This window comes from Panthera tigris, chromosome F2, assembly GCF_018350195.1.
Source record: "Panthera tigris isolate Pti1 chromosome F2, P.tigris_Pti1_mat1.1, whole genome shotgun sequence".
Taxonomy (NCBI): Eukaryota; Metazoa; Chordata; class Mammalia; order Carnivora; family Felidae; genus Panthera; species Panthera tigris.
Window position 1 is genome coordinate 40,509,206 of NC_056676.1, and position 15,981 is coordinate 40,525,186.

At 41.0% G+C, this 15,981-nt stretch overlaps 1 protein-coding gene across 2 annotated transcripts in view; it reads right to left on the reverse strand.

Annotated features, from left to right (window-relative positions):
* Window positions 1-15,981, reverse strand: part of CDH17 (cadherin 17) — a 62,538-nt gene that overhangs the window by 22,918 nt on the left and 23,639 nt on the right. For both annotated transcript variants that reach the window (XM_042973061.1, XM_042973060.1), the window contains exons 4-10: window positions 14,823-14,957; window positions 13,756-13,894; window positions 11,175-11,333; window positions 10,872-11,071; window positions 8,212-8,343; window positions 7,753-7,903; window positions 1,655-1,870 (exon numbers count right to left, since the gene is read on the reverse strand). In XM_042973061.1, the coding sequence (XP_042828995.1) occupies window positions 1,655-1,870; window positions 7,753-7,903; window positions 8,212-8,343; window positions 10,872-11,071; window positions 11,175-11,333; window positions 13,756-13,894; window positions 14,823-14,957 (1,132 nt within the window). The remainder of the gene's footprint in view (window positions 1-1,654; window positions 1,871-7,752; window positions 7,904-8,211; window positions 8,344-10,871; window positions 11,072-11,174; window positions 11,334-13,755; window positions 13,895-14,822; window positions 14,958-15,981) is intronic.

The window sequence follows — 15,981 nt, forward strand, 5'->3', positions numbered from 1 at the left end:
TATATATTTATGAATAAATATATTTCATGATCTGGTCCACATTTTCTATATAGATGTACTCACGAACATGAAAATTTGTAATCTGATTTCCACCTTATGCTCTTGCAGCCTCAAATTGCTTCAGGTCTCAATGCATTTGCAGATGGAATTTCTTCTCCTCTATAAGCCCTGCACTATTTTATAACTTGTCATATTCATCCTTCAAAACTCAGTTCAATGAAACCCCTTCCAGAAAGCCTTACCTGCCCTCTCCCTCCACTGAGTCACTCATTTCCTTCATGGGCTACCTTGTGCATGTTTCTTGTAATGTATTTATTCACATGTCCATCTCCTTTATCATGAAATGCTCCTTGAGGACAGACACTGTGTCTTATTCATCTATGTATCTTCAGTACCTTGAATGGTATCTCATGCAAGGTAAGCACTCAATAACTATTTGCCAAAAGAATGGATGGCTAAAGGCGTGAAACTGTTAATTCATCATAGGAAGGGATGATTTATTATACTCACTTCTGTTGTACCTCTTAACATAATGCTAGACATATATCAGGCCCTCAATATTTGCCAAATTACTAACTTCCAAAAAGTCTGTAGTAGAGGCCTATTGAACCCTAATTCTCTTCAGTATATCAATATCCATATAAAGGGGGAAAGGTGAAGAGTAGTGTCAAATGATGCTCTCTTCTTCTCTGTACCTATATAATCTATGACTCCTAGCTCAACAGTTACTGAACTATTGGTCGTGTGACATTCGGTGCTAGTTAACTCAAAGAAAGATTCTTAACCTAGGAGTGTGTGTGCCCCTCAAATAAATCTGGCTATGAATACATGTGTTTTTGTATGTCTATGCACACTTGTCTGAAAATGTGTGCGTTTCTTAGAGAATGCACCGTTTTCATCAGAGTTTCAAAGGGTCCTGGGACCGACAAAGATTAAGAACCACTTGCTTTGAAATTGTACGGGAATAAGGAACAATGTCTCCTGGTGATGTCACGTGGCCAACTGGAAGCTGAGAGAAAACAGAACTCCCCCAAGTGTATTGCTCCCCCATTTTCATACAATAGAGTCCTTGGAGTCTGAAAGGGAGAATAGAAAAATACAATTAACAGGCTGGTTCGTGATCACAGCAGCCATGAGAACGTGCCTTGCTGACTTCCAACAACAGGGAACTTAATTGACAATGGCCCCGCTGCTGTGCTTTGAAATCCATCAGCACGTTTGCATTGAGGCCTCACTTCCCATGGGCTGCCCCAGCCAGTGACCGAGCAAGGCAGGCATGCCAAGGCAGGCATGTTCAAGGAGATCATAGACTCTTTTGATGGCTAACCTTGGACTCCTCAATGACCTTGGCCAACTTTTCATTTTTTCCTTTTTTTTACTCTTAATGTTCTATGGTACTCCCACCAGCCTTCTTTCCTTCTCTCCTCCACTCAAGGTTAGGTTTGTATTGTGGTCTAATGGTTCTGATGCCTGAACTGTAACTCTGGCCTTTACCATGTTGGGCCAACTCCCTCTATGTTCCATGTGTGTTTTATAAAGGAAGGAAGAACTCTCAAATGGCATTCTATAATACACCCAGGCATTAGAGCAGCTTAACAAATCGCAACTGGAAGGAAAACAGTATTTCACTTTTGACAGTGAACATGATACTAACCTTTGTCAGACACCTCTATTGTCAAATTGTACTGCGGAGTGTCTTGCTTCTTCAAGGACTGCCCAGCCAACTGGACCACTCCCGAGTAGGTTTGGACCAGGAAGAGTCCTTCCTTGGGAAGTTTGGGAATTTGATCCACAATTTTGTATACTAAAACACTGTTGGCAGTATTTTCTTCATCCATGTCATGGCCAATAAAAGTCCCAATATTGCTACCTGTGGAGAAGGAATAAAGGGAATCCATTCATTACAGGCTCTATTTAATCTACTGTATTAAAAAGGGTTTCACTGGATAAGCAGTTTCCTAGAAAGTGCTGTAAATAACTTTGAGTAGCAGACTAAAGTTCTTAGATTTATTTGGTTCCTCTCACTCTTTCCATAGTGTAGTACATCGAGCAGTATATTAGTCTGACAGGGCCAGCATAACAAAGTACCACAGGTTGGATAGATTTAGCAACAGAACTTTACTTTCTCACAGTTTCTGAAGGCTAAAGATCTGAGATCAAGAAGTTAGCAGGGTTGGTTGGTTCTAAGACTTCTCTCCTTGGTTTCCAGATGGCCGTCTTCCCATGTCTTCACATGGCCAGTCCTCTGTACATGTCCGAGTCCAGATTTTCTCTTCTTAGAATGACACCATTCATATTAGATTAAGACCCACACTAATGGAAGCATTTCAACTTAACTACCTCTTTAACGAACCTAGTTCTAAATAATATTTCCCCTTTGACATACTGAGGATTTCACCATATGCGTTTTAGGGGGGACACAATTCAGCCCATAACAAATAGTGTCCTACAAAAATTCATGTCCACCTGAAACCTCAAATGTGACCTTATTTGGAAATAGAGTCTTTGCAGATGTAATTAGTTAAGGATCTTGAGATGAAATCATCCTGAATTTAGAGTAGGCTAAATCCAGTGATTGCTGTTCTTATTAGAAGGAGAAGACACAAGACACACACAGAGGAGGTGGCCACGTGAAGGAGGAGGCAAAGACTAGAGTGATGCCTTAAGCAGTCAAGGAATGCCAGGAACCACCAGAAGCTAGAAGAGTCAAGAAAGAATTCTCTCATGGCTGGCACCTTGATTTTAGACTTCTAGCCTCCAGAACTGTGAGAGAATACATTTCTGTTGTTTGAAGGCACCAACTTTGTGGTCATTTGTTATGGCCCCCCCTTGGACACTAATAGACAAGACAAATGGTATAACGAAACAAGGCTGAGTCAACTGTGGCTTGCTTCTAAGCAACTTTATGCATTGGTTGCAGAGACTGACCCCACCCCAAAGATAACACAGGGCAAAGAACAGACACACATCCCCCACCTTGGTGCAGTTTATAGCCCCATGTATTTTATGCTGGTGAGTGTTTTGGTCCAGGGAGTTCCAGAAGTCAGAGGCTATGACTCACTGCTCCCTCTAATTCTGAGTGAGTTCTAATAGGTTCTGGATCATCTTGCTCTGTGAAATGAGAACTGTGGGTTTCTCAACATGCAGTAAAAGTTCCACCTTGGGGCTAAAATTTGAATACATCCCAGTTGTGGAGTTAAGTTTCACCCCTTCCCCAATCAGTCTGAATCAACTGACTTACATGGAAATTTAGAGATTTTTTTTTTTTTTTTTTTTTTTACAGGAGAGGTAGAGAAGCATGTATGTTTTGTCTATAATGGAACCAGACACATGTAGATGTGTCTCATGGGCTGGGGAGGGGGCATTATGATCTACAGGGCATAGGCAAATATTTATCTAATATGGCAGTAGCTGCTATTTCTGATTTCATTATAACCAAGTCACCTTTGTGGCATACATCTGCCCTTAAAAATATGTGTGTTGGAATGAAAGAGTATCTTACTAAATTCTGTGATCCTTTGTGGTCTGAGCAGCCCTGCCTTGGACCTTTCCTCTCAGCAAGTAAGTGTAACACAGAGGACACTGTTCTTCTCCCGCCCCACAGGAAAATTCCAGCTGTCAGAGTCACCATGAGGACTATCAACATCAGTGACTGGGGAAATTCCAGTAGAGGATGCTACTTAGTGGGAGCAGAGAACGTTTTGGGTGGGCCAGAAGTAAAAGGAGGGCCCTTTTACTTGTCTCTGAGTGACAAAGGCCAGGAGCAGGTGGCAGCCTGAATTGATTCAGAGGTATATACAGCATCTCTTGGGGCACTCAGAAATAGTTGAGGCCGGTGGGGCAGGGAGGTGGGCCTTTTACGAGATACTTTTACGAGAACTTGGTAACGAGTGGGATTTCAGAATTAATATTGGCATTGCTAAAACTTGGGGACATGAGTCCTACGAGATTTTGGCTAATAAAAGACACTAAAGATACCAAATCTTTGTTTACGCTAAATATAGAGAACAGACTCAATCTGTGCTGATTTATAAGAATTCCTGGCCCATTACATCCACTGTTTGACACCTTGTGAAATATAGCTACAAAATAAATTCTCACCTTTAGAGAAGCAAATATCCCCTGGGCCCCCGAACAGTTTATTCTACCAACAATGAGTTCTTCACCAGTCTCAGAAAGCTAGTACTATCCTCTTCCCAAAGGTAGGCAGCTTTTAAAATTGTTCCCAATGACCTCTCCCATATTAATGCCCTGGTGTAACCCCCACCTCTTGAATGTGGGTTGGGCCTAGTGACTCACTTCTAATGAATGGAATATGGCAAAATGATGGATGGCACCTCAGGGATTAGATTATAAAAATACTGGCTTTCATCTGGTCACCATTTTTCGAGCTCTCACTGCCCCCCACACCCAAGCTTCCCCTCTGAATCAAAGGTACCCAACTGAGCTACACTCTGATTCCTGACTCACAGAAACTTTGATATAATAAACATTTGTTTGAAACTGTGAAGTTTGGGGGACATTTGTTATGTAGCAATAGACAACTAATACACTAAATGTTAGGCCCTAAACAAAGAAACTTGAGTGATCATCTGGAAAGTTCTTCAAAGATCCTCTGCCTTCATTTAGCATCACAGACCAGAAAGTTGGGAGGTTTTCAAAAAGGGCGATGCCACAAGTATTTCTTGGCTATTGTAATACATTTCATTCTTACACAACTGTCACTGTTGGAAGATTCTTCCTTATAATTAACTAAAATCCTTCAAGCTGTCATTTAACCCTTCCTACTGCAGCAAGAATTAGAATAAATGAAAAAAAGAGGACCTGAGCAGAACACGCAGACAATAGGTTAATCTATATAGGACTCCTGACAGCAAGAAAAGAAAAAAAACAAAACAAAACTATGAGTATTGAGCAAATAAGCCACAGGAGCAGTACTCATCAAGCTGCCAGAACGGCACCCACTGTGCCAAAAATGTGTAGCAAGAAGAGTAGAGAGATCAAAAGAAAATGGTAAGGAGGTCCACAAGGTATAGAAGGGTCTGCTTACAAGGACAGCAAGGCCCTAGGAGTGGCAGTCTAATCTTGCACAAAACAACAGACAAAAACATTTCAAGACATGCCAGCCTGTGGCACAAAAACAGACACTCAGATCAATGGAACAGAATAGAGAACCGAGAAATGGACCCACAAACGTATGGCCAACTAATCTTTGACAAAGCAGGAAAGAATATCCAATGGGATAAAGATGGTCTCTTCAGCAAATGGTGCTGGGAAAACTGGAGAGCGACATGCAGAAAAATGAACCTGGACCACTATCTTACACCATACACAAAAATAAACTCAAAATGGATGAAAGACCTAAATGTAAGACAAGAAGTCATCCAAATCCTCAAGAAGAAAGCAAGCAAAAACCTCTTTCACCTCGGCTGCAGCAACTTCTTACTCAACATTTCTCCAGAGGCAGGGAAACAAAAGCAAAAATGAACTATTGGGACTTCATCAAAATAAAAACCTTCTGCACAGCAAAGGAAACAATCAGCAAAATCAAAAGGCAACTGATGGAATGGGAGAAGATATTTGCAAGCGACATATCGGATAAAGGGTTAGTATCCAAAATCTATACAGAACTTATCAAACTCAACACCCAAAAAACAAATAATCTAGTGAAGAAATGGGCAAAAGACATGAATAGACACTTCTCCAAAGAAGACATCCAGATGGCCAACTGACACATGAAAAACTGCTCAACATCACTCATCATCAGGGAAATACAAATCAAAACCACCATGAGATACAACCTTACACCTGTCAGAATGGCTAACATTAACAACTCAGGCAACAACAATTTTATTTCAATAAATAAAATTTAAAGAAAGTATCTTTTAGGGAAATACAAATCAAAACCACAATGAGATACCACCTTACATCTGTCAGAATGGCTAACATTAACAACTCAGGCAACAACAGATTTTGGCAAGGATGCCGAGAAAGAGGATCTCTTTTGCACTGCTAGTGGGAATGCAAACTGGTGCAGTCACTCTGGAAAACAGTGGAGGTTCCTCAAAAAATTAAACATAGAACTACCCTATGACCCAGCAATTGCACTACTAGGTATTTATTCAAGGGATACAGGTGTGCTGTTTTGAAGGGACACAGGCACCCGAATGTTTATGGCAGCATTATCAACAATAACCAAAGTATGGAAAGAGCCCAAATGTCCATTGATGGATGAGTGGATAAAGAAGATGTGGTACATATATGCAATGGAGTATTACTCAGCAATCAAAAAGAATGAAATATTGCCATTTGCAACTATGTGGATGAAACTAGAGGGTATTATGCTAAGTGAAATTAGTCAGTCAGAGAAAGATAAATATCATATGACTTCACTCATATGAGGATTTTAAGACACAGAACAGATGAACATAAGGGAAGGGGAGCAAAAATAATATAAAAACAGGGAGGGGGAAAAAACATAAGAGACTCTTAAATATGGAGAACAAACTGAGGGTTACTGGATGGGTTGGGGGAGGGGGGGATGGGCTAAATGGGTAAGGGACATTAAGGAATCTACTCCTGAAATCATTGTTGCGCTAGATGCTAACTAATTTGGATATAAATTAAAAAAATAAAATTAAAAAGAAAGGAAGAAAGAAAGGAAGAAAAAGAAAAGAAAAGGAAAGAAAGAAAGAAAGAAAGGAAAGAAAGAAAGAAAGAAAGAAAGAAAGAAAGAAAGAAAGAAAGAAAGAAAGAAAGAAAGAAAGAAAGAAAGAAAAGAAATGCCAGACTGTTCAACCAATGGGCTCATTACCATGGGGTAATAGACAAGCATTGTGCCAAATCCAGGGAAGTCCTAAAACTCCCAGAAATCAGGGGTACCGGGGTGGCTCAGTCAGTTAAGCATCCAACTCTTGGTTTCAGCTCAGGTCATGATCTTGTGGTTTGTGAATTTGAGCTCCGCATTGGGTTCCATGCTGACAGCACAGAGCCTGCTTGGGATTCTCTCCCCCTCTTTCCCTGCCCCTCCCATGCATGTGCTCTTTCTCTTCCTCTCTAAAAATAAATAAAGCTAAAAAAAACCTCCCAGACATCATAATGTTCTCCTAGCAGCTGTCCTCTGTACAAAACCAAAGCTATCATTCAACACAGTGAAAAGAAACAAAGCAAATTGAGAACGAAAGGACAAAAATAGGTAGGACTTGAGCTTCATCTACCGTCTTCCTGAACAATTATTTGATTCCTAGAGAGGGAGACTCAAGGGTCAAAAGCCAACTTGCATTCGTAGTGCTTACTTATTGTAAGGTATCTGACATTGGATGTAAATGATCATTTAAATCATTTAGCAAGTTTGACGAGATTTTATCAGATTGTCAGAAGGGCAAATAAGAATTGATGGGACAACCTTGTACATGAGATAACCTTATATATGTATACAGGATCCTGGCATCCATAAATGGTTATGATAATAGGGGTAGTTGGTAGTAGTAAATGGGTAGTAGTAGTAGCAATATAGTGGTGGTCGTAGTCATAAAAGCTCCAGTTTCGGAGCACCACCCACATACGTTTGAGCCAAAATACTGTACCTATGGGAGTCCAAAGTGTATTCAATCTCTGCGCTGTGTAGACATGGACAACCGATCCCCGACCAGGCTTACCTGCCCACCCACCACCTGGTAGAGAGGAGAAAGGGCTTACAGAGGTAATATATGGTGAAGAGTTACACAGCTTCGAACAGCTCTCTTTTCTTACCTATATCTTCATTCTCCTGGACCTCAAATACGGTCACCGCAGATGGACATGTAGGTGGATTATCATTAATGTCTTTCACTTTTACACGAATTTGCAGTGGGAAGGCAAGCGGTTTTCCCATCTCATCCTTTGCCACGGCATAAAAAACATACTACAACAGGAAGATCAGTGTTAAGACAGGACTCCTCCATCATCCCCTTTAAAAGGCAGAGGAAACAGCTTGGATTTACCCCTTTATTTTCAATTTACTTAGAGCTGGAAGACGAGAAAAAATGAAATGAGTTGGATCTGTGGGGGTGCTCTCATGTCTTTGAGAGAAATAATATACTGGGGTCCAGAACACGGTTTGGGGCTCTGGTTGTCGTTGTTGTTTTTATGTAAAATCGATTCTGCGTTTAGTTGTCCGTAGGCACTGGACTCCGTCTTGCTATCTGTGAAACTCCTCCCAGACTTACTCACCGAATCCTTTTCTTCACGGTCCAAGGGCTGAGTCACATAAATACTTCCTTCCTGGTCAATTGAAAACGGTAAAGTTGACAGCTTCTCCTTTTCAACTAAGGAGTATTGTGCACCCGGCTCATTCCACTGCACCTACAGGGCCCAGAGTGAATTGCGAGAAAAGATATATCAGGACCAAGAAAACCGGAAAGGGATAAACAATTTTCCGGTTTTCAATTTGAAATTTCTGACGATCTTGTTTTTATGTCTGTGTTTTCCTAGAACTACTTCATACTCAACCAAAATTAAGCCTTTTGTTTTCTTGTTTTACCAAGTTACATTGCTCAAAAAAAGCACACAGGGGTGTTTTTCTTCTCTAAAGCAGGTCTTTGTGAATCTTTAAAGAATTTGTGGGTTGCTCCTTTGGAGGTCTGACCATGGAGACTTCATATCCATGAAACATTAGTTCAAGAAACAAAACGTACTTTGCAGCTGGTACTATCTGAGAACAAATCCATGACATAGGACAAGTTTCTGAAACTCAACAATGGCGATGATAAAAGCAGTAGGAGACACTCTAAACTCTTCTCCATGCCATTATTTAAGTAAGACAAATAGTACATAAACAAAGCACATTCATCCCCTAAATATTTAGTCTTAGAGACTCCAAAGGCAAGAATAACTGCCAACTCCTAGTGTTGTTCGTAAACAACTTGGCAAAAAATAAACTGAATGGTAAGATCAGTCAACTTGCTAGAGACACAGCCTGGCCTCTCTGACATTCTAATACTTATAATAACACCTACAGAGGATCTGCCACATGCCAGACACAATTCTAAACACTCTTATGTACGATTTCATTAAATTTTCAAAGAGCCCCATGAGGTGGAGAGGTAGAGACTATTATACCCATTTTATAAGTGAGGAAACCAGGGCACAATGTCTATGGCTATGAGAAATTTCTCTATGGCTATGAGAAATTTCCAGACTAAACTATTCTCTCAGACCAGCTTGGGAAGGGTATCAAGGAACCACCCTTGCCCCTTGTTAGCTGTTTAAACACCACCCTCCTGTCAAGCCAAAGACCATGTTCTTGGTTCTAAGAGAGCTCCCCTTGTGTCCTAAAAATTCAGTCTGACTTCTTTTCTCTTGAGCTTTTCCCTCTACTCTTCTTCCTGGGTCTCAAGACACCCAAAGCACTTTCCCCAGGCCTGGGTATTAGGTGCAGCACCTCGAATTTCTTTACATTGACAGCCCTGAGAACAAACAAACACGTGTGCTCTTTTTAGCATTTCTAAGTCCTTGTGGGGATAACCTACATAATAAATAAGACTTTAGTAAAGACCCCAAGTCTGAAATTTGCATGGCTGTGAGTCCTGACACATTTTCTTAGCTGATAAAGCAGAATATCTCTTGCTTTCATTCTTTTTTTTCACCCCGAAGGTGAAGTTCATTAATTCAATATTTCAATAAATAAAAATCCTTTTAAGATTGACAATAGGTATGATGGGATGGGCCAATCCAGGACCCCTAACAACATCATTCAGAAAAATATCTTAGGGGAACTACAGACTGAGACTCATAATATTAAAACCTTTTATCCATGTTCACAAATACTGTTGCTGGGTTACTCTTCACAACAACAAGAGAGGTATTATTATCCCCATTTTATTGAAGAGGAGCTGGGGCTCAGAGGAGTTAAATGGCTTATTCATGATCAGTCATTAAAATAATGGAGGAGGCATGTGGTTTTGGTTATCTGCTTCAAAATCTAGTGCTCTTTCACTAACCCACAGTTTTCACGTCAAGGAACCCCCTGATCTTACAGAAAATATCAGATCTGGGTGGACCTGAAGGTGGATTTCCAGGATCTAAGGTAGGAGGGGACCCAGGGTAAGAGCACCAACCACAGAAGTGGGAAGAAGGGGGACATTTGAATGAAGAGTAGAGGCACATATAGGAGATGGAGTCGCAGGAGGGTGGTCTCCAAGAGTACAGGTTGCCTACTTGACTCCTACTCTTAGCCAGTCCTGTGTCTGTCCCTCAGTCTCTGATGGGATGAGTCTATTGGATAGAGATTTTCTCACAAGAATAAGAAGCAGTCTTTCAAAAATATTTGCAACTCCTATTCAAATCATGTATATTAGTAGTATCTACTTGGAAGGGAAGGTGAGTACAATTCTTTTTTAAAGCTTGTGTATGTGTGTGTATGTGTGTGTATCTGAATCCAAGTTGGTAAAGTCCAGGGTTTATCCATGATAATAAACTAATAAACTCCAGAGACTCAGGGCCAGAGACTTTGTCTATTTAGTTTGTTTTATAATTATGCTATGTAAAAATGTACCCAATAAATATATCAGTGAAGACCATGACAGAGGGCCTCTACAAAGTGAGGCCATTTATCTCATTGTCTTGAGGGGTGCCTGGGTGGCTCAGTTGGTTGAGCATCCGACTTTGGCTCAAGTCATGATCTCGCAGTTTGTGGGTTCAAGCCCTGTGTCAGGCTCTGCGCTGACAGCTCAGAGCCTGGAGCCTGCTTCAGATTCTGTGTCCATGTCTGTGTCTGTGTCCCTTGCTTGCGCTCTCTCTCTCTCCCTCTCTCCCTCTCCCTCTCAAAAATAAATAAATAAACTAAAAAAAAAAAGTTATCTCGTAGTCTGGAGACATTCCTTGGGCACTACCTGAGTGATTTTGATGGGGTGAGGATCAGTTGAGTTTTCTACAATCTCCACAGGCTCTGGTGCTTTCCAAATATTCTCCTTCACCATAATGTTCACAGATGTGCTGTCACTGAAGGAATGATCATTCTGGCCTCCCATGTCCTTCACTGAGACCACCAGTCTGTAGGAAGGATTCTTAATGGGATCCAATTCCCGAGATCCTATGAGAAGTAGGAGAGAAGAGAAAAGGAAATGTCTCCAAGGGTAACACAGATCTACGTCCCTCTTCCTGACTCAGTCTTATGAGGGCATCATTTGACTTACCTTCTAGGGTAAGGGAAATTGCCCCTGTTTTGTTGTTGATCTGAAAGTACATGACATCATTGACCTTGGGAAGCTGGATGATAATTTCATAAATAAGCTGACCATTGGGAGTAGTTGGGTCATCCAGGTCTGTAGCATTGACATACATGAAGGGTTTTCCTGTTTAACAAAACATATCCAGAGAAGAAAAATATGTTAATTGAAATCCAAACCAACCATAGCCACTTTTATCTTCTAAGAGGCAGAGATAGGATGGCAGAAGGTACCATAATTTATACCAGTGGGGAAATAAATCTTTACTCTGCTTCCTTCCCCTAGGATGGGGTTTCTTGAAATATGGTCCAGGGACTTGTAGGGGTCTTTGAGATTATTTTAGGTTTGATGGAGTCATGCACATGTAAAAGGTCCAGTCAAGCACAAGATAATTTGATGGATTTTAGCATAAAGGAGTATCAAAAAAAAGGCTTTGGTATAGTTTCAGATTTCACATTGTCACCAGCCTTTAAGAAACCACCACTTGTTGAGTTCTGGTGTAGTATCAAAGAATATCCACAGTTATCTGAGGATGCTATTACAATACTCCTCCTTTCTTCAACTGCGTATCTGTGTGGGGCCAGTTTTTCTTCATATGCTTCAACTAAAACAGCCTATAGCAACAGAATGGGTGCAGAAAAGGACACAAGAATCCAACTGCTTTCAGTTAATTAATCCAGTTATTAAAAAGATGTGCAAAGATTAAAACAAAGCTATTCTTAATAATTCCTTTTGTCCTTAAAAAGTTATTTTCATTAAAATGTTTATTATTACTTACAATGAATTAATTTTTTAAATTTCTAATATGGTAAATATTGATAATCAGTGATGTCCTAGAGCCAGCTCTTGAAAGCCAATGGTTGAATTTCCAGAAACTTTGTGAACCAATTATTAACACCACTGGTAGCTTAAAATAAGCCATGTTGGGAGTATTTATACCACAGAAATTGGAAAATGTTACAAATCAGGGCTTCTCCCCTCAGAAAGATAGCTATTAAACATTTACCAGCACATCACTGGATATAATCCACATATTCAAAAGATTTTTGGAGTTGTTAATAATTTTTAAAAGAACACAGGAGCCCTGAGACCAAAAATGTTGGGAACCACTGATCTAGAAGACCCTATTGGTGAAGAGAGAAAGGGTAAGACTTAGAAGATTCTTGGGGTGCCGGCGTGGCTCAGTCGTTTAAGCGTCCGGCTTTGGCCCAGGTCATGATCTCACAGTTTGTGGGTTCAAGCCCCGTGTCGGGCTCTGTGCTGACAGCTCAGAGCCTGGAGCCTGTTTCCGATTCTGTGTCTCCCTCTCTCTCTGTCCCTCCCCTGCTCATGCTCTGTCTCTCTCTGTCTCAAAAATAAATAAAACATTAAAAAATTTTTAATTAAAAAAAAAGAAGATTCTTATTTAGCAGAATTCATAAGTGAGTCTTTGGTTGTGGTCTCAGGGACAGAAAGTGAAATTGCTGCACATGATAAAGTGGAAGAAATGTTCTTCCTGAGTTACTAGAAGTGGCACTGAAGAAAGAGATACAAGATTAAGTAACACAGAGGGAAACTTGACATTGAGTTGGTGGAAATGGCCAAGAGTCTTTATGAAAACTCAGAAGTCTAATATTCACATTTGTTTTCTTCATATTCATATTATGATATAATGCTCCTTCATCTCCCCAAATCTTCAATAATGCCTTGATGAGGGGCTTTAATGTAAATGAAGGGTAGAAGCACAGTGAAGGGATGGACTGTAAGCAGGAGTTGCAAGTCAGAGAAGAAAAAGAACTGGGAGCCAGCAGTGACCATAAACGTGTAGATTTCTGGGAGAATGTAAGAGACTGAGCTCACTTCCCTAGAGTATTCTTGAGTGTCTTAGAGCTCTAAGGTATTCTTTTTTTATATAGTTTGTTTGTTTGTTTGTTTGTTTGTTTATTTATTTATTTTGAGAGAGAGAGAGAGACAGAGAGCAAGTGGAGGAGGGGTAGACAGAAAGGGGCAGAGAGAGAGTCCCAAGCAGGCTCCTGCACTGCCAGTGCAGAACCCAACATGGGGCTTGAACCCACGAACCATGAACTCATGACCCGAGCCAAAACCAGGAGTCAGATGCTCAACCAACTGAGTCACCCAGGTGCTCCCAGCTCTAAGGTGTTCTAAAGCTCATTCTAGAATCATAGTTCTCAACTGGAGAGATTTTGTCCCCCGGGTGACATTTGGCAATGTCTGAAGGCATCTTTATTGTCACAGCTTGGGGAGAGGGGTTGCTAACAGCATCTGGTGAGTAGATGGCAGGGATGCTGCTAAACATCCTAACATGCACAGAACAGCCCCTGACAAAAAGAGAATTATCAGGTCCAAGATGTCAGTAGTGCCAAAGCTGAGAACCATGTCTTAGAGCAATGGAGATAATAAACTAACTCCTAGATGACTGTCGTGAAATTTAAATATGACAGGAAGTGCTCAATGAGTGATAGCCGCAGCTGTTAGCCATACAAATCTGCTCCTCCTGCCTGCTATTCTTCTACCTTTCCATAAATATCTCCAGACTCCTGCCTTTTACCTGGACGAGAATTCTGTCTTACTGAGCCTTCATAGTTTGGCTGGAGAAACGTGGGTCGATTGTCATTGATGTCCTTCACTTCTATGGTGATGGGAACTGGGCCCTCCACTGTGGCTCCATAAGCATCCAGGGTGGAGACCTGATGTAGAAAGGAAAAGGAAACCACCGTGATGAGTCTGAACTTCATATCACACACTCAAAAGTCAGTTGAAGGAAATTAGACATCAAAGATCCAATAGCCTTGTGACTATAGGGGTGAAAGACACCCATAAAAGCCCTATATTGGGAGGTACTAAAACAGGGACCCTATCTGTTAAATCTGGCTAATCATGACTTTGTTCTTCCAGCAGTAGGATATACTGGACACTGGACGTACTTCTTTTCTAAATAGTTGGAGTCAGTTAGATAAGAACACTTTGACCCTTAAGGCTGTGGAAGTGCCATGTCCTCTTACAGAGCATTTTAGTGGTCAACCTGCAAAGCCAATAGAAGTTACCAGACAGGAAGCTTTTGCTTGTTCTTTTTTTCCTACAATTAGTTCTCTGCCATTCCCATGTATTCAGCTACAAACCATGAAAAACTAAGGAGGACAAAGAGGGAGAAGTTATCTTCAGTCAGATCCTCTGACCACTGGTTACTTCTGCTTCTTGCAAGGCCCACAGGAGGTCTGTCCTAGCACTGATGCTGCCTTCTCTGTGGATCCAGAACCCACACAACAACCAAAGGAAGATACCAGCGAAATATCAGAGAAGGGTTGGCTTGGTTTTGATCCAGGTACTTGAGCATGGCCATGCATGGGCAAGCAATGCTTTCTGAGGGCCTTGGCAATTTAAATTGGGTTACTCTGGTTAAAAAGCCTGAAGAAAAGGGGTACCTTTGCCATACCCAAAGGGGTATCCCTTTGTAGTTGGTAAAAAATTGTCAAATGAGGTTTGCAAAGCATGACATTAATGTCAAGAGAGCCGTAACAGGATTCTGTGAAAGAGATGCAGGTGCCAGTGATTCTTCTAAGATAAAAGATGTTCAGAGAGGTTGGAGTTAGATTCCTGTGTCTGGTTTCAATTCACCTGGAGTTTGTGAACAGCTCTTGTTTCTCTATCCAGGGCTTTGTTATGATACAAAAGTCCATCCGGTTGTATCTGAAATATGCCATCTGTCTCTCCAGTTAGTTTGAAAGTCACAGCAGGAGGACTGGCCTTAAACTGGGGAAGAAAGCAAAAATCAGATTAGGTTGTAAGGAAAAAACAATGTTGCAGAATTTGTAGAAAAGGTGACGTTTTCATTTGTACAATCACTAAATAAGACCTGAGCTTTTAACGTGGTGCATTCGAAAAGTTCGCTCTGGGTGGCTCAGTTGGTTAGGCATCAAACTTGGGATCAGGTCATGATCTTGTGGTTCATGGGTTTGAGCCCCGTGTTAGGTTCTGCACCGACAGCTCAGAGCCTAGAGCCTGCTTCCAATTCTGTGTCTCCCTCACTCTCTGTGCCTCCCTGGCTTACACTCTGTTTCTCTCTCTCTCTCTCTCAAAAATAAACAAACATTTAAATAAATAAATAAATAAATAAATAAATAAATAAATAAATAAATATCCGCCTGAATATTAACTATTTATCTTTTAAAATACATTTCCTCGGGGCGCCTGGGTGGCGCAGTCGGTTAAGCGTCCGACTTCAGCCAGGTCACGATCTCGCGGTCCGTGAGTTCGAGCCCCGCGTCAGGCTCTGGGCTGATGGCTCGGAGCCTGGAGCCTGTTTCCGATTCTGTGTCTCCCTCTCTCTCTGCCCCTCCCCCGTTCATGCTCTGTCTCTCTCTGTCCCAAAAATAAATAAAAAACGTTGAAAAAAAAAATAAATAAATAAAAATAAAATACATTTCCTCAAGAAACAATGTATAATATAATTTAACACATTGATAAAAGTAAATTGATGCTTTAAATTGTGGCTGTAGTTAGATGAGATTTTTCTGAGAATATCTGAAAGCTATAACATTACCAGCTTCTTTTTTTTTTTTAGGTTTATTCATTTATTTTGAGAGGGAGAGAGAGCACAAGTGGGTAAGGGGCAGAGAGAGGGAGAGAGAGAAAATCCCAAGCAGACTTTTCACCACCAGTGCAGAGCCTGACACAGGGCTCGAACCCACAAACTGTGAGATCATGACCTGAGCCAAAGTCAGACACTTAACCAACTGAGCCACCCAGGTGCCCTAACATTATTGGCTTCTAAACG